Source organism: Phalacrocorax aristotelis, chromosome 4, assembly GCF_949628215.1.
Source record: "Phalacrocorax aristotelis chromosome 4, bGulAri2.1, whole genome shotgun sequence".
Taxonomy (NCBI): domain Eukaryota; kingdom Metazoa; phylum Chordata; class Aves; order Suliformes; family Phalacrocoracidae; genus Phalacrocorax; species Phalacrocorax aristotelis.
The window spans coordinates 48,269,031-48,291,800 of record NC_134279.1 but is presented as its reverse complement, the minus strand read 5'-3'; the positions used below and the strand labels follow the sequence as shown (position 1 = coordinate 48,291,800).

Below are 22,770 nucleotides of genomic sequence, written 5' to 3'. Positions count from 1 at the left end.
ATAAGCGTACACAGTACCCTTTCTAAAGGTGTGGAAATCCAGGTAAATAGGCAGTGTATCAATTCAGCAGAATTATTTCAGTAAGTGACAGTTTTCACCTCTCCTTTCATACAGAAAGAAATGCACCTGTGGAATTACCAAATGTTTTTTCTTCCTGAATGGCTAGCCAAGCAAATTAGTTAATAAACAAATAAAATCCCTTTGCTTCTACCTGTACATTGTTGGGGATGAAACACCTCTGTGCAGATGCCAGGAATCCACAGTCATTGTTTATGCAACTATAAAGCCTCTTCTGAAAACACACATATCCAGAAGTAGCTTAAGACTAACTAGTCTTGGATCGCCCAAGAGGGTTGTTTTGGAAGACCTTCCCTCCCCTACATTACCTCAGCAATGCATCAGTTTCAAGCTGCGCCTCAAGGAATCCCATCTTTCCAGCCTAACCACCTACACAAACTCTCGCATCCTGCCAGCCGCAAGTCTCTTCAAATTGTTGCTCTTAATTAGTTCTTGACCTTTGTGTCACATTTTGCTCGCCTCATTAGTGCCTGCAAAACTCTCCTGACTCTGGATAACTGATACTTGCATTGGTTATAAACACAGATGCAACAATCTTGATTGATTTTGTCTGGCCCGGTCCAAGTGGACAAGGCTTCCCAGCTACAGCTGTTGTGGAACATAACTTGCTAAAAATTCCTCTGCGCTTCGTGTCTCAGACCACACATCTTGCATAGGTATCAAGAAAATGAAATTGGAAAAACCGGTCCTAATAAAGGTGTGTAAGCAATGGGATAAACCAAGGCGCGCTGTTGAATCTCACACCCTTCGGCATCAAAATCAGCAACGCAGCCCGGCGTTAATTGCCTGTGTTGAAGGGTATTGTTGCTTTCACAGACTGTTCTTCACTCTGCCTGTTAAATCAAGTAATTCACTGATGCTTTAAAGAAAGTCTGTTTTCCTGTAGACTTCTTAGGCTGTATCATCTACACGAAATTAATCAGGATGAGTTTTAGGACTTTTTTTTGGCACCTTCCAACGAGTCAGTTGGGACTGTTGGAAAACATCATGCGGTGCCCGCAGGTTTAACCACACAAATCCGCAAGCATTGCTCTCCTGTTTTGTCTGTTGCCTCTGTCGCTGTTGCTATAGAAACAGATTGCACGGCCAAAAATGGAAGGCCAATAATCATCTGGAAAAAAAAAAAAAAAAGAAAAAGAAAGCAGGGAATGCAACTAAAGATTATTTTAAAAGCATTCTAGCAGCATTTTGGTATCACATCCCTTTTTGTAAGAGAGACAGCCAGAAGCTATCAACAGAAGTGGAAACAATGCCTTCTGTTTCAGGAGAAATCAGCTTCAACCAGCATTTTCCCTCAATTATCCTTCTAAGTTTTGCAGTATACGGGGAAAACATACTATGTTACAACAAACAGCTTCTGATTGCTGGAAGTAGTAAAGCCCTGTTTGCTAGACTGAAGTTTCACGCCTATTGCCTTCAAGTTAAATGTATTCCGTATTCTGTTATTTTTGCCTATAATCGCTTTCTGTAGAGCATTTCGCGATTAATTTGTAACAGGACTGGCCGGTATCGGGAAAGATGCAGTGGGTGCCCAAACTGCAGCCTGCCCTATCCCACCACATACTTTCACATTGTTTGACACTGGCCTACAGCTAGAAATGGGACACCAAATGGGACCCCTGGCCTACATGACACCGTCACCCTCCCTTTGGAAAGTGGACGAAAACCCAAAGGGAAAATACCCATGTTACTTTCCCTGCTTTCCTTCTTCTGCGTTGTCAAAGGCTGTGGAACCCCCAGGCCCAGCTTAGGGAGCGGCGCTTGATACCACCGCAGCCCGGGCTGGGCTGTGAGAGGCTCTGGGACAGCAAAGGGAACAACCGCCAACCGTCACCCACCAACTGCCAACCGCCACCCGCCCGGCCCGCTGCCGAGCTCCCGTCAGCCTGCGGAGGCGGCGGGGCGGGGTTCCCGCTGCCTGTCAGTCAGTCCGTCAGTCCGTCAGTCAGTCCCGGCGCTCTCCCCCCCCCCACCTGCCTGCCGCCCGGAAGGCTGCTCGCCGCCGGAGCGGGATGAAGCTGCGCAGCGAGGGGCTGCCGCGGGCCGGCAGCGGCCAGCCCGTCCCCGGGGGGACAGGTAGGGAGCCGGCCTGCCGAGCCGCCCTTCAGCCCCGGAGCCACCCCTAGCCCCTCCGCCGCCCCCCAGGGCCCCGCGGGCTGGGCCGGGGAGGCTCCCCCAGCCTCGCTGCTTCCCAGCAGAGGCCGAAAGGTATTTTGTGATGCCAAGTCCCCTCTTTTGTTCAGGATTGCTTTTAAGCTCTTCCGTTGCGAACTTAACCCTCACAAGGGGCATGTTGCCTCCGCTGAACTTTTCCTTTTTATAACACAACCCTCTCTTTCACCTTAGTCTTTCTAAAACTGTAATAAAAAAGGGACACCACCAGCTTCAGACCTTCAGTGTGCTTATTGATGCCATTCCATCTGTTCTGGGGAAAAAACCCAAATGTATGTCTATTTTAAGCAGAGAACTGCAGCCATGCTGCTTTATTTACAAAAGCAGAGGAGCTGTTGGCGAAGAGAATGGCAGGTGGAGACCCTCTGGCACGTTTTCTGAAAGGACAACTGTACTACGAAGAGGTTGTGATTTCCTTCGTTTAAGTAAATCTTATAAAGCTGACAATTTTCAATACTGTTCCGGTGGAAAAAGAGACACCTTAAAAAAATTAGAAAAGCTGCCTATGCCTGTTTTGTTTCCCATGAAAAGCACCAGGTGTTCCCCTTAAATACATTTTTCCTACACTTTCCCCAAGCATCTAGCGGTGCCTTCCAGTTCCCTCCCAGGTATCCTAAGGGCCAGATAAGTAAGCAGCAGCCTATCCCTACAGCTAACTTCCAAACCAAGTTGGTTTTTGGCCAGCTGAGCAGCCACACAAAACACTGTGTTTGCAATCACGTGGTACTGGTCCCTGACACAAGAAACAGCTTTCTATCTTTGTTCCCTACCTAGCCGCCAGTTTTGATGGAATGTGTTGAAACATGTTGTCTGAGATTTCTGTCCCTGCCCACGTCAACTCTAATTAGTCACCTGTGTGTTTGAAAGGAAAAGCTCAGGGAACAGTGTAAGACTGGCTGGCAGGTGAGCTTGAACCTCAATTTCTTGTGAAGATTAGAATAACTCAGTGCAGGCAGATGGAAAAGAATGTAGTACAAGTACTGATTCACATAGTTTCAAACGTGATGAGTGTGGTTTCAGTGCTGTCTATAGTGACACTAGTGGCACAGTGCTAATCAGTCTCAGGGTTTGCAGCAGGAACAGGATTAGCTCACTCAGGGTTTCTGCTGTCTGGGCCTTGTCCTTCTGAATGTTTTTGTTAATGAATTGCCTGATTTCGGCATGATCAAGACTGACCCCATGTAGCAGAAAACCTGTCCATTTCTTGATGAGCTGGCTTGGATGTCCATGTTATACATGGCTGTCCATCCTTAAATTTATTCTTTGAGCAGGTTTTAATTTCCAGATTTTTGGATGCACATCTGTAGTGCCTAAAAATGCATGTTCCCACAGAACCACCATTTCAGATGTTAGAAAAAATCACTGCCTGATCAGAGCCACATGACTCCTTTTTACAGGACTAAACTCTCAGGGAAGGTGAGGGCACAGGTGCCTCCTGTACTTTTTCTGATACTCATGACAGCTGGTTGTAAAAAGGCACTTTTTTTTTTTCCCCAGAGTTCTTTAAAAATCCAAAGCTCACACAGTCATCATAGCTAAGCTCCTGAGACAATGAGAAGTTCAGACAATTAATAGTTTGGGCAGTATTAACAAGGGGCGTTTTGTCATCATGAGGATGTTTGACTGTCAAACTATTACTCAGTTCTGAGCTTTTGCATTGCTGTATCAAAGCATACAGAAATTTTGAAGTAGAGAGAACATTTTAATTTCAATATTGTTTTTAATTCTATGCTGATATGCATGCATAAAAATATTGTGGTAAGGACACCAGGCTCAGTTAACTGCTACATTACAGTTGTTTAACTGTATTTTTAAATACAGTTTCTTCTTGGACTTAATGCAGAAACAAATGCTCTCTAAGACTCTTTCTTAGAAGTGAAAGTATCTCTGCTGTTGCAGATTATGCCTTTTTAAGAAATGTGGGGCAGATGGGTGGCTCTGTAAGATCTTCAGACATCTGAGTCTGGTCTTTGTGAGACCAGGCCTTAGCTGAGATATACAGGCAGACTCTTAAACCCTCAAGGAATAAGAGTAGCTCACCTATGCTAAGAGGTGTCAGAGAGACAGGACAGGGCATCTGAATTAGACTCTTAAATCCGTAAATTAAAAAGATGGCATATTGGGGGAGGTCAAAAAGGGTTGTCAGAACATCTTTTGGTTTCAGTGATGTTTGTATACCACTACTTATATTTAGGGCTTTTTTTATGTAAAACCAATGAAAACTCCTTTGAAAGTCCTAAGCGCTTCCACTCTGTCCAACTTTCTTGTGGCTGTTGACAAACTCCATTTCTGTTTACTGCCACTTCTGTGGTTGCATTTTTTTGTTCTTTGTTCATGAGGAAAATGCTCACGGTTGAAAAACTGTAAGAGTATATACATATACCACAGAGTTAAGCTGCCGTACGTACTCTTGGTTTTGTGTGTTTCATTGTTCATTCTGCCTTTCCCAGGGGTTGTATGAAGAAGCATTAATACAATTCGAAAAAATCAAGGCTACAGATTTTCAAGCAATGTATCAGCTTGGCGTAATGCATTATGATGGACTAGGCACTAAAGAAGACCCTGTGAGTAATCTAGCTGTACGCTTTTTACTTTTAATATTAGCTGATAATTACCAAAAGCTTTGTTGTAAGCTTGACTACTTAGTTTAAAATAAACAGCTTTTTGATTTAGAATTAGTTCCATAAAGTACAGATGTTTACAAAGCATCATTAAAGAGAAAGGGTTCTGGGCTGAAGTAGTTCTCAAAAATAGCTATAATAAAATAGGTTTATCTGAAAAATACAATAATTTGTATTTAAAATATAACTCCTAAGGGTTTGTTTGTGCTTTGTGTGGAAGCTGTGTTTAAAAATTGCTAGTTACTTTTAATAAGCAGTGTATATAAATGTAAATAAAATGTATAAAAATGGAAAAAACCCAACTATATTTCATAGGGTAAAACATCTGTTACAAAAAGATGTTTTTAAGGTATTTTCTGTTCTTAGCATGGATGCTAAAGAAGACTGTGCTTCTGCCAGTGGTGGGCATTAGTATTTTTAAATTAGACAAATGAAAAATTACACTTGCAAGGATTTGAGGAATTCAAATTGAAGAATTACATTACAAAATAAGAAGAGTTAATTTATTGGAGAACATGATCTTAAAGAGTGGTATGAGTAAAGACTACGAAGAGGATGAAAGAAAGGGTAGGTAACAAGACAGGAGGGCAAGAAAATGAGCCAGGGTATTAACAAATCGGATTCTTGTCTGGTGCTTTAGGGGACTGTCAGCAGAGCAGAAAATATTCTGCTAGTTTTTAGAGGTGGTTCGTCTGTTCAGTATGCTGTATGCCTGTATAATCACCACATTGGTTTACTTGCAAATCAGCACTTAAGTTTCTTTCTTTGTTGCGTGTTACAAGAGGTGAATAAGAGAGGAACCTTTTATAAAGGACTATTTCTAATGTATTTAAACAGGGTGTCCATGCTGAATCCTAACAGTGGAAATCTTGTTTCCAAAATACCTACGAGGCCCTTGGATAATAGACCATACAGCTGCCCAGAGGCAATGTTCTCCATTTGCTTAACATTATTGTTTTTTGTCTGTTATGAATCTAGTGTATTTTTAATGGAGGAACTTCACAGTGTGCTATTTTATCACTCTGCCTTCTGTTGAGGTTGTTTTATGATTTCAGATACATGATGCAATATGAAAAAGATCACAGAAGTCTAAAATTGAATATGTAGCAAGTTTAGGATGTTACATTTATGTAAGCACAAGAATATTTTTTAGAAATTTTTTATCAATGAAGAGTAATATATCAGGTGAACATATATATGGAAGCATTTCACATTAAAAATACGCTGGAGTAAAAAATCTAGAGACTGTCTAGTAACCAACGATCAGTTGTGCTTCAGTATGACGCTGTTCTCCAGACTCTGCAACCAGCACTCCTCAGCCTTTCTTCGAAGTGGAAGAATTACCTGTCTCACAGAAGTTAGTGGATTCTCAGGTTCTTTTTTCCATCCTCTTCCCAGTCTGAACATAGTGATGAAAATATCTCACTTTTAGGAAAAGGGAGTGGAATGCATGAAGAAAATACTCGACTCCGATTCCCCAGCAGCAAGACACTTGAAGTTTGCAGCTGCATACAATCTTGGCAGAGCGTATTACGAAGGATATGGTGTTAAGCAGTCAACTAAAGAGGCTGAAAGGTAACAGCAGTCAGGAATTTTCCTGATGAGCAGAAGATGTTGAGATGCTCTGTTACTTAAACTTTCTTTGTCCCCATTGTCTCAGGTTGTGGCTTATTGCTGCAGACCATGGGAACCCAAAAGCAAGCGTGAAGGCCCAGAGCACTCTAGGAATGCTTTATTCTGTATCAGTTCTAAAAGATCTGAAGAAGGTAAAGGCCACTTGTACCTTTTGAGTTTCATGAGTCCCAATTAATTTCACAGAGTACAGTGATATAGTTGACTCTGAAAACTGTATTTGAAGCACTGCTAGGCATTATTGCCCATTTAAGCCCATATGAACAGATGGCCAGAATCCCTCATTTTAACTCATTTGACATTGCTAGCTGAGATTTATTTTTTTTTATTGGGACTATCAGGGAGAAGAATATAATGGATTAAGGTCTTGTCAGCCTTAGTACCCTTCAGAAATCAAGCAGGTGTCATAGATTGACAGCTATGACAGTAAATAAGGAAGGTTTAAAAGCCTTACAAGGATTCTGCTTTCTTTTATGCATGAGCCCTTCTTAGAAGCTGGTTAATATAAAAGCTTTTATAGAAGCAGTATGCAAGAAAAGCAGCTAAAGTGAATATATACTCCAACTTTGTGTCTCCTGTTTAGGCCTTTTTCTGGCATTCAGAAGCCTGTGGCAATGGAAGCCTGGAATCACAAGGTGCACTTGGTGTTATGTACCTCTATGGACAAGGTATATGTCAAAACACTAAGGCTGCTTTGGAGTGTTTGAGAGAAGCAGCAGAACGTGGAAACATCTATGCTCAAGGGCATCTTGTGGAATATTATTACAATAGAAAATTTTACTCAACTGCTGCTGCAGTAGCCAAAAGGTAAAGTTAATTTAACTTTATTTTTTTATTGTAGTTCTTCATGTAAGACCATGGAACTCAGATTAAAAGGATTAAGTCATGCTCTTGTCTCTCAAACTCAAGAGACGTTTGAGATAATGAATTCCAAGACCTCATCTTTAAAGAGCAAACAGCGAATCAGAGACAAAAACTACTATAAGGTTCTCATTCAGTACAGTTGAACTTTTCTCTCTGATCCTATGAAACGAAACAGCTTTGAACTAGCATCCCAAGTAGACGAAGCAGAAGCCCACACTCAGCCCTGCCTCCCCGTCTCAGTCCACAATCTGCTTTCACCGTTCCCTTTTAAACCCCTACAAGTATTCTTCTGCTCTCCACGTCCCATCTTAATGTAACTTCTACCCAATGTCGTCTATCCCATCATTTCCTTGCTCTGTGGCTCAACATGCTTTGGTCCAGTTCCCGGGTCCTTTACAGGAAATGCAAACCTCAATACTGGCTGGGATCCTGCAGCAAGCTCTCCAAGCAGCACAGCCTGGGACCTTGGTAGTAGCTGCTGCACTGTGCCAGGTTACCACCTGTTAGCTTTGCATCAGTTGCTGCTTAGGGGGATGCATACCACATTGGAATTTTTATTAAAAACATTTTGTATTTTTAAACATTTTCAAAACAAAACAGGCACCTGCATGCAGTGGCTTCTGGTGATCATCTGCTGGTGTAGAGGTACTGGTCTGAGCCACAGTTGGGCAGCACTGACCGGCCTTCTCACAGGCAGTCACTGTGGGACGCGCTGCTCTACCTACACACTCTGGAGTAGTTTGTGTATTGCAGAATGAACAACTTCCTGTTACAGGCTGCAATATTTGAAATACCCAGTCTGTACGAAGCTTCTGTGTCTTAAACTAGTCATGGAGGAGAAAAGCAACGTCAGTGCCAGTCCTATAGCTGATAAACAGCATACTTCTGTGACAAACCTCCAGAGCTGGACAGTATGTTAGAAGTTCCGTCAATCAGATTATTAATTTACTGGAAATAAGATGCAGATAGACTGACTACTTACACAAGCTGCACACAAGAGCATTTGTACTTTTTGTGGTACATCTATGAAGCTCCTGCTGCCCAGCAATAAATGTGTCACAACTAACATCCTACAGAAGCTGCACCCTGTATGTGCCACTGCACAGCAGCAGCTCTGGTAACTCAATAGCTCAGCAGTGAATGCTGTTTGCTGTACTCATTGCTGAAAAGGACTGTTTGCTCTCTGAACTCTTGCTTTTCTCCCTCTTGCACTATAAGCAGACCGATAGCTATGCGGTCTAGTCTAGCTCTTCTATTCTTGCTTGGAATGCACCCCACACAGTCAATGCTGCACAGTAGGTTATCCAGACAAGCAAGCAGCACAGTCCCTCACCTGCAGCTGTGACTGCACAAAATAGCAATGAAATCCCATGCTACAGCCAGAAATTACAATTTCTGAACCAAAAATCTTAGAGCAGTTTAACCAGGTGTATCAGGCATCAGTACCTTTTCTACTAAATTTTTTTTGTCCTTCTACGTTCATACCAGCTACACAGTTTGCTCTATTATGTACAAATGTTATGTGATTATGTATAGTGTAACCTCACCTAATACTTGGAGACTAGATTAGCTACTGCTACTTCATTTCAGATAACAATTTTGTCATCCCATACAGTTCTACTTACCCATTGGTATGGTACATTCTTAAAGTCAGCTGTGCTGAACTAGAATTTTTGCCTGACTTGACTGGGTGTTGTTGTTTGCCTCAGCATTGTGTTGTGTATCTTTTGGAAAGGAAGGCAAAAATGCTGTATCAGGAAAGACAACAGAGGTTAATAGGTTACTGCTATCATTTCTGAATGTTCTTGCTAATAAGTGTTTGTGGTTTTTTTTCTGTTGTGTTACTGTATTTGTTAACAGGACCAAATTAGGTGGGAGAACATCACTCTCACCACATTCAAGTGATTTAGCAGGCACTGACTTGCAGGGGGTTACTTCAGAACAATCTTGCATAAACAGTGATTTATATGCAGTAGCTATAAACCAAAATGATTTGCACTTTTTCTTCCTTTTTTCTGTCAAGCCTGTGACTATTTGACCTAGCAAAAAATGAAAGTGATGTGTGAAGAAGCATATAATTACTGTTTGGTATCTGGAAAGGATATGGGGCTTGGGGGTTTCTGTTTTAAGACAACAGTTAGAAAGAAAAAAAAATCAACTCCCACTTAGAAAATGTTGTACCTAATATTATAGTAACAATGCTAGGTAATTATGTGCAGAAGAAAGAAAATAGTTGAGGTGACGCAGTTGTAAGTCATCGTGGTAAGTGGGTCTTATAACCTGAGGCTCTCAAGTATGTCCAAGATCTTCAGATTACCAGGATTTGCCAATATCCTAGTAAGAACTTGGAATTTTAGGCTCACAGAATTATTTGCGTTGGCCCTTTAAAGTTCACCTAGTTCCAACCCCTCTGCTGTGGGCAGGGACATCTCCCACTAGATGAGGTTGCTCAATTATACAAAATAAGAGCTTTGCCTTTCTTCCACATACATAATTTCCAAGAAATATTTTAATAAGAACAATTAGCATAAAATAGGCTGCCTTTTACAACTAGTATAACTATAGTGAAAGTGACTGCAAAAGTTACATATTTATTTCCTATTTAATATCACAATATTCAAATAAGACTAACTTCAAATCAAAAGCCGAATAGAAAACTCTTCATCAGCCTGCTGAATACATGTACATTTCCATGTACAATGCCAAGAAGGCATCACCAGGTCATATATGGTCAACTTAAATAATTCTATTTCAAGCAATAATCTAGCCTAATGCTGTAAATTCCACAACAGGATTACAGAAAACGACAACATTGACGAGCTAGCAGAGGTAACCGATTGTCTTCCCACATATATAGCCAAGGGGGTTGCTATGGCTGCTTTCTACTTGGCTAGATGCCTCCAGCGAGGCCTAGGTGTACAGCAAGATCCAGCCACTGCTAAAAAATACTATTCTAAGGTAAGCTGGGAAAGTCTTACAGCCTAATTTATATCTCATGAAAATGAGTGATACCTTGGATTTGAGTCTTTAAACTTGCTGTTCAGTTAGAGACTCCGACATTATTTACACATTAAAAAACCAGTGCTAGAAAATTAAGAGTGATAAAAGTATATGGAAAACTACTAAAAATAGCCTTGAAGTGATACTATCCGCCCACTTGCTTAAGCAAACAATGCATTCTGCCAAAAAAAAAAAAAAAATCTGTGATAACCACCACAGCAAAGAGCTTGGTAACTTGCAAGATAGATTAGCTGAATGGTATGAATAATTTTATCCCCAACTGATTTGCTGTCATTCTCTCAAACTGAAAAAATCATAACTTTTCTTCTACTTTAGATATGCCTTTATTTTAAAAGATATTCAAAAGGGAAATAATATATTTTATTTATATTTTATATATCCCCTGATACACAGGGGAAAAAAATAGGTCACATGTTTTGAAAATTCTAAAGTTGAAGTAAGATTATTGCTTGATGGCTTCTAGAAGATGAATCTGCTAAATAATATCAGTGATGCCTAAAGTTACAGTCAAGGCAAAACGATTATGCCAACGGAAGAGTGTGTAGCACGATTGGATCTGTGCCTCAGAGAGACTCTATGATTTCTGTGCGCGTAGAGACCATTTGTTTCTGCAAGTAGAACACTGATATCCAACTTGGTGCAATCCAAATAAATGGAGAGTTACATAAATGGTAAATTATCAAATGATGACTTTTGCGGCTCCTCACTCAGGGAAGCCGATGGTACAAAAGGCCCAGCAGAGCAGGCGATCCTCTGAATACATAAATTTTAAACATTTTGTTCTTCTGCTGTGAAAGTGTTACTGAGAATAGGATGAAAAGATCAAGAAGGGAATGTAAGCTGAGGTGTTATGAACTACCTACTAGCCAGTAGTCCTAGGGAAGCAGCCTTAAGGCAAGGAAGGGCCCCAACAGGATTAAATTTGTGGGAGTATAGCCCTTCCCACTGTCTACCATCAGGTCTAGCGTAACCACCGCAACTGAAAGAAAATTACAACTTTCACTCATCACTCACTACTTGTACCTCTGAGACTGATCTAGGAATGTCGCTAGCCTTCTAGTATAGAGATGATTTCTATTGACTGGTGCCATGCATCTCTACAACAACAAAAGAGAAGGAACAGAAAATAAACAAGGAAGATACCTGAAGCAGCACCTTTGGAACAAGGAAAAGGCAAAGTTGTGGGTGTGTTCCTTTTCTTTTGTACCTGGAAAACAATTCTTGTGTTAACTGTACAATTAAACCCCCTTAAAATCATGTTTGCTTTTTTAATTAACTGCTCAGCTGCAGGTTTGGCCTACCATTTTTAGACCCAGTTGGTTTTGAAAGAGAAGGTGGGCATTTTTCTTACATAGCATCAGAAACAGAGATTATAAACTGAATATATGAACTCTTTAATCTTTTACCAAGTTGATTGGCTCAGATAATGCCAACAAAACTTAAAAGACCTTATTAATGATTAATGTTATATTGACAACATACAACTTGATTTTAAGTATTATCTAGAACTCTCTATTCTTTGTTTTCAAAGGCATGCCTTCTGGATCCTGCTGTTGCTTCTGACCTCGAACTGGCAGCTAATCTTGGGAGAATCTAGTGTGTTTCCTTTAACTGTGACTGGTATATAAATGTATTTCCTACAACAAACCATCTTGAATCTCCAGCAATTATAGACTGTTCATCGCTTACTGCTTGCTTTTCAACTTTCTGCAAATTATTAGAGCAATTTACTGATTCTTTTTTACCTAAAAAAAGAGAAAGCAAAAAGCTCACATTCTTCCTTTAGCTGAGATGAGGCAAAGGCCGACTTTTAAAATAGCATTGAAGACTTAGGGTTTATTAAGGACATTTTACTGGGATAGGCGTCCTGTTTTCTCTTCATGTCATACTGCTATACAGCATGTGAATCAAACTGAAACCAAATAAAAATGGTTGTTTCCTTTTCTGCATTCTTAGTATTTAAACATTACATTTTCATATTCTGAAAAGCTTGAACCCAAACTTGCCTAGTTTTCACCTACAACCCATTCACAGGACACAACCATTTTTAAATCTTACCTTTGTTAGTGGTGAGCATACTTTCACATCCTTTTCTAATGTTTCTAGATCTACGTATGTGTCTTAACACATTCTACTGTTAGACTGAAGAAAGTCAAAAGTTGGAAATTGGCCTGTATGACACTAAGCTTTACAGTTCAAACCATGTCAGCTTCTAAAACTAGAAAATACAACTTACAGAACTATGGGAAAAAAAACCCACATTAGTATGAAAACATTCAATATACACGTCCTCTGCACGAGGCCCGTTCTCCTCAGTCCTTCTTCGATTTGCATTTACACTGCGCCTCTGTATTAGAAATGGTTGAAAACCACTTGGCTGGGAGTGTGTATGCCTGGGCAATGTTACGCTGAAGCTTTTATCAAAAGATACTTTGATTAACCACTAGTAAATTTTACTGATTGCTGTGGTGAGCTTCCACATTTCTAAACACCTATTTACTTGTAAAACTTTGCATGTGCAGAATTTGGCTTGCCTCTTAGGACCGTGCTGTGACTTAAAAACTTTTTTGAAACTGTTGGAACAAAAGGCAAGATGTTACTAAAACACTGATTTTAATGTACCTTACAATACAGCCAGTCTTAACTGCAAGCAGTTTTGCAAAGAGCACAACTGTACTGAATTGAAAAGAAAGTAATGAGTGTCACCTAGGGATTTCTGATGATGTTTAATTATTTAGATGTGCGTTAAGACCATATTTACATATTTTACATAAATTAAAAAAAGCCACTGAAGACATCGTTTTCTTTCCTTGTATAAAATAAGGGAAGGATCTGAAGGTTGTTTGAAATTGGGGTAATTTGAATAAAACAGCCCTGAGTAGTATCAGGGAAGTTATTAGAATGGTTTAATTGTCTACTTAATCATTCATAGAAGCAATTCATAAGCACTAATCTCTGAGCTAACATTTAACACAGGCATTCTTAGGACATACCAGTTTACAATACATATTTTCGACACAGACTTCAAAGTAACGTAAATATTCCTTACGAAACTAGTGCTGTCAAACTCATTCATTAGTTGTTAGTACAGCCTCGTTATCAAGTACTGCAATCCAGGTGTGTTATTTATTGCTTACAAATGCTTCAAACTACGGGAAATCTTTGGTAAAAACAAAATCGATAAAATTTCCACAATAGCTTTACATGTAGTATTGCACGACAGGCTTTTTCAATACACAAGGAATGCTCAAATCCTCTGTGAGGAGATTAGAACTGTACAACATTCATTAGTTTACCACTAAAGCAAAATTTCTTTTCATAAATGTTTAAAATATTATCTGGTTTCTTTCAGTTTATATGAACATTTATCTTTCAGTCTATATTTGAAACAGAAAAGTAGTCAGATAGAACAATTTAAATAAAAATTGGCAACTATACAGCATCGTTTTGTCTACCCTACTACAGCATCAGATCTTTTCAAGTCTGTTTACCTCACAAAAAACTCAAGAGGAAAGAAAAACGCTAAAAATAATCATAGTCCTCAGCCCTCTATGGAAAAGAGGAAATAAGTTTCATGTCTATTATTGGACATAGACATTTCTCTAGTGGTCCAATTGTGCAGATTCAAACCTAAGTGGCATTAAGCTGCTCTAAGTGAGCTCTTAGCTCAGGACAGAGTTCAGTTAGCAGCAGTTCCAGCAAAACCTGAAAAACAGAAGATAGGTAAGATGAGCGCAGGTACCAAATGAGAATTTCTTCCCTTCTGACACGTTCCAAGCATCACAGATAACAGAAACACGTATGGTCGCTCTACTCATCATTCACTCAACTGCTTTTCTTTTGTCCTAAAGCTAGCATGTGCCCTATAGGTAATATGGAAAATGTCTTAAGACTGAAAGAAGGCAAGTGCCATGGGCAGCTGCTTTCAGATGGGGATTTCCCACCCTGTGTAAACCGGAGCTGTTCTGTCGAAGCCGCAGGAGCTCCATAAGCTAGCACCGGGGCATGCATCTCCTGAGCAGGCCGCACTGTGGGACCGGCTGCTGAAGGAAATGAGCCAGGAGAGACCTAGTGACAGTGCAGGTATTATACGGAGCCAGATGCCTACTCCCACCAGTCCCAACCAACTGCAGAGAAGTGGGGCTTCTGGAGGGCTGTCATGTCCTAACTGTGGGCCAGCCCTGGAGCTCTGCTTCCCCAGGATTCTCCAAGGTATGCTTATTTTTCTCAGCCATATGAAGAAACTAGTTTCCACCTTACGGGGTCAGGCAAGTTGGATGTGGTAGAGGATCTCTTTTAGACAAAAGCAATACTGTTTTTGAACTTACACAGCTTTTTGTTATTCAAAAACCAATCGAATGACAGAACCAAGTACATTTTTTCTGACTTTTTTAAATAAAAAAGTTACTTGCGCATGGAACAACAGTCCAACATAAACCTCTGCAAAAAACACATGCCCCAGGCTTCAATACTGAGTGAGCAGAGCTCAGCAATTAACAGGATTATAGAATTAGAAGACTGCTTTTCTGGTTACTCACATAGAGTAGATGCTTGTTAGCCTGTCTTTCTTGCAACGCGTTGAACACCTTCACTACACCGTGACGGGCATTTTGTTGTCCAACAAGACTCTGCAGAGTATCTGCAACAAATGTTACTTCAGCTTCCATTGCTTCACTCACACTAGGCAAAACCTCCAGCTGACACTACCCGTAAGGGAGGGGAGGAAGCAAAAACAGTGCACGGCCCTTGGTGACAAGGCACATTGTCCCCATTCGTCAACCTTTTAAAAACATGCAGGTAACTTTAGCCACAGGTTGAAAAGATTCCCTTATTCTCAAGTTACCCAAGTCGAGTCATAGCGTATGCATCTCGATGACAACATTTTAAATATTTTAACATGATATGCAGCATGCCTTGAGTCTAATCTCATACATTATTAAACCATTCACTTAAATACACCTTCAGCCACAAAGACAGACAGAATTCCTAAAACAGTTACAAGTAATTTAGCACTTTAACTGCCTCTCAGTCTTCACAGAAAATACTTCCCACAAGTAAGCAGATAAGAGAATTCTAAGTCAATTATTTACATTTCTGGATTAAATTAGAGAATAAAGAGTGATCCAGTGCTTCTTCATTAATTTAAGGTGCCTTCAGCTATGTCCTGACATATCTTTCCAAACTCAGAAATAGATCAACCCACAAACCAACTGTGGAAGGCTATTCTAGGTAAGCAGTTGAGTATAACACAGAGTAAGTGGAGGGTTATTTACACATCAAATTATGAATATTTTGCATGCATACCTGCTGCTGCTACTTTTGCAGTAAAAGGAGATTAAACCACCTAATGCCACAGGGTATATGAGATATCTCGGTGAAGCTGTAAAATTGCTCCTTAAGGTACATTCTATTCAGATGGAGGGGCAATAAAAAGCATTCAAACTATGTTTAAGTGTATTTCCGAGGGCTAAAGGGAACGAGTTTTGGTTCTTCCCAGTTAGGTGCCTTTAGGCTTACACGATCTCTCTGAAGAGACAGAATTACGGAACTGGGCTCCCCGTGCTGTGAACGGGACGGGATGGAGCACCTCACAGTGGTGCCCCAGGAACATGCGTGCTGAAGGGGAAGCTGCCTGGGCTTGGGAGGGAAGGGCAGGCAGAAGAAAGTACTGGAAACCCCACTCAATCTAGGATGCTTCTGTCCAGGCTGCAGGTCCCTCTGACCTTCAGTGCCCTGAAACCTCTTATCAGAAACAGACAGCAACACCCAGCACTGACAGCATGGTTTTGAAATACAAGAGGAAGCAGTAATCAGGGTGGTGCCACTCTCCCTACTTGTCAAGTAGTTCCAGGTAGCAGAACCACCTGGTATTTGCTCACAGAAAACCAGAGCGCATCCTGGCTTAACGTTGGTTCCTTGATGAATATTACATACAGAAGTACAGCGACACTGGATTTTGCATCCACCAATAACACCCAAACCCACGCCCTTTACCAGACAGACAGGAGAGGCAACAAATAAGGCCAAAATTATCCTTATTTATGCAAACAATCATAATTTGTATTGGGTTTGTACGGCAAGGTCTTGGTAGCAGGGATGCTATAGGGGTGGCTTCTGTGAGAAGCTGCTGGAAGCTTCCCCTATGCCCGACAGGGCCAGTGCCAGCCAGCTCCAAGATGGACCCACCACTGGCCAAGGCCGAGCCCATCAGGGACGGTGGTAGTGCCTCAGGGATAACATAGTTAAGAAGCTGGAGGGGGGGAGAAAACCTGCACAATTGCAACTGGAGAGAGGAGTGAGAATATGTGAGAGAAGCAGCCCTGCAGACACCAAGGTCGGTGAGGAAGGAGGGGGAGGAGGTGCTCCAGGCACCAGAGGACAGATTCCCCTACAGCCTGTGGTGAAGACCATGGTGAGGCAGGCTGTCCCCCCGCAACCCATGGAGGTCCATGGTGAAGCAGATACCCATCCACCTGCAGCCCGTGGAAAACCCCACGCTGGAGCAGGCAGATGCCCAAAGGAGGCTGTGACTCCGTGGGAAGCCCATGCTGGATCAGGCTCCTGGCAGGACCTGTGGCTCTGTGGAAAGACGAGCCCACACTGGAGCAGGTTTGCTGGCAGGATTTGTGACCCCGTGGGGGACCCACGCTGGAGCAGCCTGTTCCTGAAGGACTGCACCCCATGGAAGGGACCCACGCTGGAGCAGTTCTCAAAGAACTGACAGCCCATGGGAAGGACCCACGTTGGAGAAGTTTTTGGAGGACTGTCTCCCATGGGATGGACCCCAGGCTGGAGCAGGGGAAGAGTGTGAGGAGTCCTCCCGCTGAGGGGAAGGAGCAACAGAGACAATGTGTGATGAACTGACCACAACCCCCAGTCCCCATCCCCGTGCTCGCTGTGGGGGAAGAAGGTAGAGAATTCAGGAGCAAAGTTTAGCCTGGGAATAAGGGAGGGGTGGGGAGAAGGTGTTTTAAGGTTTGGTTTGTTTTTCATTACCCTACTCTGATTTGATTGGTAATAAATTAAATTACTTTTCCCCAAGACGAGTTTGTTTTGCCTGTAGTGGTAACTGGTGAGGGATGTCTCCCTGTCCTTATCTCAACCCACATGCCTTTCATTATATTTTCTCTCCCCTATCCGGTTGAGGAGGGGAGTGATAGAGTGGCTTTGGTGGGCACCTGGCATCCAGCCAGGGTCAACTCACCACAGTCAAGTAATTCCAGGTAGCAGAACCACCAGGTATTTGCTCACAGAGAACCAGCAGAGAGAGTCTTCACTTCACTTAGGTTCCTTGACAAATACTACATACAGACAGAAGTACAGCGATACTGAATTTTGCACTCATCAGTAACACCTGAATCCATGCCCTTCACTAGACAGCAGAGAGGAAGAGCGAGGCCAAAGTTATCCTTATTTATGCAAAGAACCATAACTGACAACTCTACAGGAAAATCTAAAATGCAGCAGAACACTATATAATTAACTAGTTTCCTTACTAGTTATTAAATCCATGATTAAGCAGAATGAAAGTGATCTCACCTGGAATGTTTTCAAGTAGTTTTTGCTGTGCTCTCTGTTTTGTCTCTTGCTTTTGTTCATCGCTCCTGGCTTTCGGTGGTGGCGCCAACTTTCCATTCGGCCAAAAAGCATCCCGAAACACACCAATGTAGTAAACAAGCATTGGTTCACTGAACATCCAGTGCACAGTGTCACGGATTTGCCTGTAAAGATGTGTAGAAGGGAGCACATCAGAGCTGGTCTTTCACATTTTATGCAGGTTTATTCTTTTTACTCCTGAAAGCAGTGGAAGCAATGCTTGTTTTCATGTGGTTAGCCCAATTTACGTGAGCTGATTTCAACAGCAACACAGCAAGTCGTATTCAGCTCTGGGAGCTCTAGGATCTAGGTCACTCCAGACACCTGACTGAGATGTGGAGAAGTCTACATTTCAGTGTAATCCACAAACATATATTACAAACTACAAGTACTACACTGGAATGTGTATATATTTCAAGGACGGGCAGTACAAAGGCTCCACTGGGTAAGGACGTAAAAATCAGCTAATTGTAGCTAACTCCAAACTAGCTGCATGCACACATGTGCCTGGTGGGATAAAAACAGATGAAGTTTTGATAAAAGCTAACAAGTTCCCTCACAGATACGAAAAGCACATCAATGAAGGGATTACAAATGGAGATAGCAGCCGCCTCCTGTGGCTGCAGACACTCGCTGTAGCCTTCACCACAAGGAGTCTGAGGTAGACAGCAGGCTCCAGGCAGTACGGCCTAACTGGGCCACAGCACAGCCAAATCCCTTAAAATCAATAAATGTAAAAATTCAACCAACATGTAAAAAGCTATATAGCAACTTTGCATGCATGCTGTGCTCACACACGCTCTCCCTCTGTCCTCTCTCCAGTGTCTTTCATGCTGGTTATCAGCAGTGTGCGAACAAACGAACCGATCAATTGGAAACTCAGCAAATGGTCTCTGTCAGAGACCACCAGTTCACCGGCAGTCAACCGCATGGCTTTCCATCACTTCTTATCCAATTCACCGCTACACAATGTATGTGAGGTGTTTTAAAAGCCATGCTGGCACGTGCAAATTTAGTCACTGACTGGACGAAGGAACAGCTTGTTTTGCCGGTAGATTTCTGGGCTCTGACGCTTACCTGATTAAGAGTCCCACTGCACACCAAAGCAAAACAATGCATTTCACCAGATTCTCAGTGGCCCTTTGCCTATGTGAATGTGCTACAGAAATCACAGATTCACAGACTTTTGTAAGACAAACATCATGTGTAAGAACGTTGGTCTTGATCAAAGAGTCATGGGAAAAGTGTTTGTAACAATCATCTGCTCTACTGAATCATGTTTTACTGTAGGCCTTCATATCTGACAAGAGGAGGAGTACTTTTCCAGAATTTTTCTGACCAATGATACAGCTCTACACATGAAAGGCATGTACAGACACGCATGCTTATTTCATAGCCTCGTCCAGGTCTCACCTGGCAGACATGTCTTCAAATGATACAGAAATATACCTTTATGAAAAGACATCACTGTTACATGTGTACAGGTTTCATGTTATAAATTAACGGTTCTCAGCACATATAAACGCTATTTCAGTCACTTCAGAGAAATATGTATTTGACTTGAAAGAAATTACTTAAACCAGAAACCTAGTTTCAGATCTGGCAAAAAACTTCATGGGACTGTAAGATAAATCACAAACTAATAAAAGGCATTCAGAACCAGGTTGTTCAGAAAAAGAGGACAGCAAGTCTTTCATAAATGTACATAAATATAGAAGTAATGAAATCCCATGAAATATTGTGTTCTTCCAAAAGCAAAGCCCTGCGTAGAGGGAAAAACAGGGAAAAAGATAATTCACATATCTGTCTCTTCTCTAATCAACGTATTTATAAACTGAGCTGTGGAAAACAAATGCAGCTCATCACATACAACAGAATGCCCAGATTTTTTTTTAACAGTTCTTTTCCCAGCCTTTTTTTCATAGAACAATGATGCAAGTTCAGTTAAAATGACAGCTACTTACTTGTTGATAGTTCTTCCAAAAGTGACTTGTACTAGTGCAATTAATGTTTTTCTAACCCACTTGAACACTAGAAGAACAAAAAATGACAGAAAATAAAGGTCAAGAGGTTAATAACACTAGGGAACCCATGGTCATGTCCAAAACCTTCCCACCCACCCACTCCCCCCAAAACCAACAATCAACCCACCCAACAGTAAACATATCTGTTACAATCCTTTAGAAGATTTCACTAATTGTACATGGGACTCATTTCCTTGGCTGCTTTCCCTGTACTGGTTGCTATATGGTTTAAGTCTTGCAGATTATATAATCATATCTGTAATAAGCATTTGTAGTTTATAAACTTTTATGTTTAAGAATATTTCAAGTTTATTGAGCCATAAAACTAGTCAAACCCCTTGTTCTACTAGAAGAAAGAAAACCCATCAAAATTCACGTGCTTTTCCTCCTTATTAGTATAACGTTGTACACACAGCAGCATCTTTAAAATTCTGAAAACATTTTCACTCAAATCAACCAGGCGGTTCGCTTTTCATTCCAAATAAAGGAAACAAGTGTGAGTGAGCCCTAGTAATTACTGCTTAATCTTTCTTTCATGCTGTTCACCATCAGCACAAGAAAGTCTATATTTGGAAGATACATCTGCCATTTTTGGAAGGTGCTGCATTTTGTAATAGTTACCCTGTAAATAATTTTATAGGGCGTCGAGTGCGGCTGCACATTCAAATAGAAACAAAAGTAGTTTTCTTCATTACCATCATTCACTTACGTAAAGGAGGAAAAAAACCCCTGGTACTGAGAGATGCCACAATTCTAGCATCTTTTCCACCATACAAATTGTAGAACTAAAATGCATGCATAATACACTTAAAACTGACATTAAAATTACGTTCCTTCACCAGTGACATGTCCTGTAATAAAGCCATCCTTCCTCAATTCATACATTCTAACACATAGCCTATTTACAGAAAACATATTTTTCTGTTTTCTCCCAGAATTTTTTTTTAATTAAAAACTTAAGACAACTGAATGCAAATGCTCTCCCCTACGAGTTATATTTTTACTGCCAAGTTATATCGGAATTTCACTTTTGAACAAAAGCACTGAAGTTACGAACTACTGAAGAACAGCTCTGTTCCAAACAAACTCACTAAATAGATTGCAAGAACATTTCCACTTATTGAAACAGCAGAAAAATCTAAATTACAAAGCGCCCCAGATTTCTTGGCCAACAGATTCCACTAGCAAATAAGCAGGTTTACAGCTTACTTCCTCGCAGCTCAAAAATCTCTCCAATCAGCATGAAACATGGTTCAGCAAGAGAGTCCCTTTTCCCATCCACCTCCTCTCCGTAGTCCGACAGGTCACTATCCTCCTCCGTTTCTTCCTAGGAAGAGAGACACAACATGGGTACGCTCTGCAGTTCCCCATCCTTCTTCCAGAATGGATTTAGTTAGTGCCACGCTCTAGGGAAGGAGCGCAGCCAGCCCTCTCAAGGACAGGCATTAGAGCCACCAACTCTGCTGCTGGCAGGATCTGGCAAACAGGAACCTCATCAGGGATCTTGAAAAGGGACTGCACTTCCCACCAGTCAAGAGTGATGAGGACATCGCACTGCTGGAGTCACCACCACTGCTAGATCTTCTGCCTGCAGCCCTGCCCCAGTAACCACCCCAGTGTTGGGTGGATCTCCCCAGATGTGCAGGGTTCACTGCCTATATTGCCCTGCCAACACTAGCTGGGCAAGGGAAAGCAGGTGACGTGGGAGCCATGTACTGCTAGGAAGCAGGTGAGAGCTGTAAGGAGGGACCTGGCACTCCTTTCAATGTGATTGCAAAGCCTCCTCTGATACAGCACCCATGAAGGACATCCAGAACAGGGAGCTAGCCAGCTGGAGCTGTTTGCAACACAAGCAGCTAGGAAGAAAGGGGGAAATTTTGGTTATTGCACAGGGAGAAGCAGGTAGCTGGCTCCCCTGGAGAGCAGACAGTGCCTTGCACAGCTGAAGCCACTCAGTGGGATCAGACACCCGCAATTTGTCCTTGCAGTAAGCCAGGAACCAAACCCAGCAGTGGAAGAACCACCGGCCACTGCAAAGACAAGCACCGTTAACAAGTACCAGTCCCAGGTAGAAACATAATATGGTGATACTTAGTGACCTGAGCCTGAGGATACCCAAGCTCAGGGTGGAGTAGGGAGTAGAGTTACTCAGAATAGACTCACAGGAGAAGAATGGATTGAACCACCTCAGTTTTGGCAGTACGATTTATTCAAGATTAGAGAGCAGACAGCAGGTGTTTCTCAGTGTCATGAAGATCTGCTCCAGCATCAGGACTACAACACCTACTATTACTCATGGCAGCCAGCACATCCCCTTGCTTTCCTGGATCTTCCCCTGCCTGCCTATGCTCAGGGCAAAGTCGCAGTGAGGCAGACCTCCCCACCACCGAAGCAGGTGCAATGCCCCAGCCTCTGGTTCAGGAATGGGCGCAATGGCACGCAGACAGATTCTCTGTCTTCGGACCCGTTTTCCAAAGAAATCCGTCATCTCTTCCTTTGCCTTCCTTTCTCCCTTATCATTCCATCATCTAATACTGGGCGTTCCTCCCCTGCCCCCATCATCTAGTCTGGAAAGCTTGCTTCATGGCTCTAATTCCCTGCATTATTTTGATGTCTGTCTTGGCCTTACGGTCACAATCTTTCAGTTATCCCTTGCCTGCCATTTGAACTCTGCTATACAGAGAGTATCCTGCTGTGTCTCAGCTGTACATCAGTTTGTCTTATTCCTTCCTCACACCCTCCAAATCCCATCTTAAGCCCAT

The 22,770-nt window shown here is 41.9% G+C and overlaps 2 protein-coding genes across 13 annotated transcripts in view; one reads left to right on the top strand and one right to left on the bottom strand.

Moving 5' to 3' along the window:
• Positions 1-1,628: 1,628 nt before the first annotated feature.
• LRP2BP (LRP2 binding protein) lies at positions 1,629-12,337 on the top strand. Of its 11 annotated transcripts, none has more exons than XM_075091252.1 (8): positions 1,629-2,154; positions 2,539-2,654; positions 4,701-4,814; positions 6,304-6,446; positions 6,532-6,637; positions 7,087-7,310; positions 10,160-10,325; positions 11,920-12,337. In XM_075091252.1, the coding sequence occupies exons 1-8, from the start codon at positions 2,091-2,093 to the stop codon at positions 11,983-11,985; spliced, it is 999 nt and encodes a 332-aa protein (XP_074947353.1). In that variant the 5' UTR covers positions 1,629-2,090; the 3' UTR covers positions 11,986-12,337. The 11 variants fall into 11 exon arrangements, with proteins under 11 accessions (XP_074947353.1, XP_074947363.1, XP_074947360.1 ...); XM_075091261.1 differs by lacking the exon at positions 2,539-2,654 and adding an exon at positions 3,025-3,153 and having other exon boundaries at positions 1,634-2,154; XM_075091253.1 differs by having other exon boundaries at positions 1,634-2,154; positions 2,542-2,654.
• Positions 12,338-13,097: 760 nt separating this feature from the next.
• SNX25 (sorting nexin 25) overlaps positions 13,098-22,770 on the bottom strand; it is a 91,909-nt gene continuing 82,236 nt past the window's right edge. For both annotated transcript variants that reach the window (XM_075091250.1, XM_075091251.1), the window contains exons 15-19: positions 21,218-21,335; positions 19,949-20,015; positions 17,928-18,109; positions 14,927-15,027; positions 13,098-14,093 (exon numbers count right to left, since the gene is read on the bottom strand). In XM_075091250.1, the coding sequence (XP_074947351.1) occupies positions 14,019-14,093; positions 14,927-15,027; positions 17,928-18,109; positions 19,949-20,015; positions 21,218-21,335 (543 nt within the window). In that variant the 3' untranslated portion in view covers positions 13,098-14,018. The remainder of the gene's footprint in view (positions 14,094-14,926; positions 15,028-17,927; positions 18,110-19,948; positions 20,016-21,217; positions 21,336-22,770) is intronic.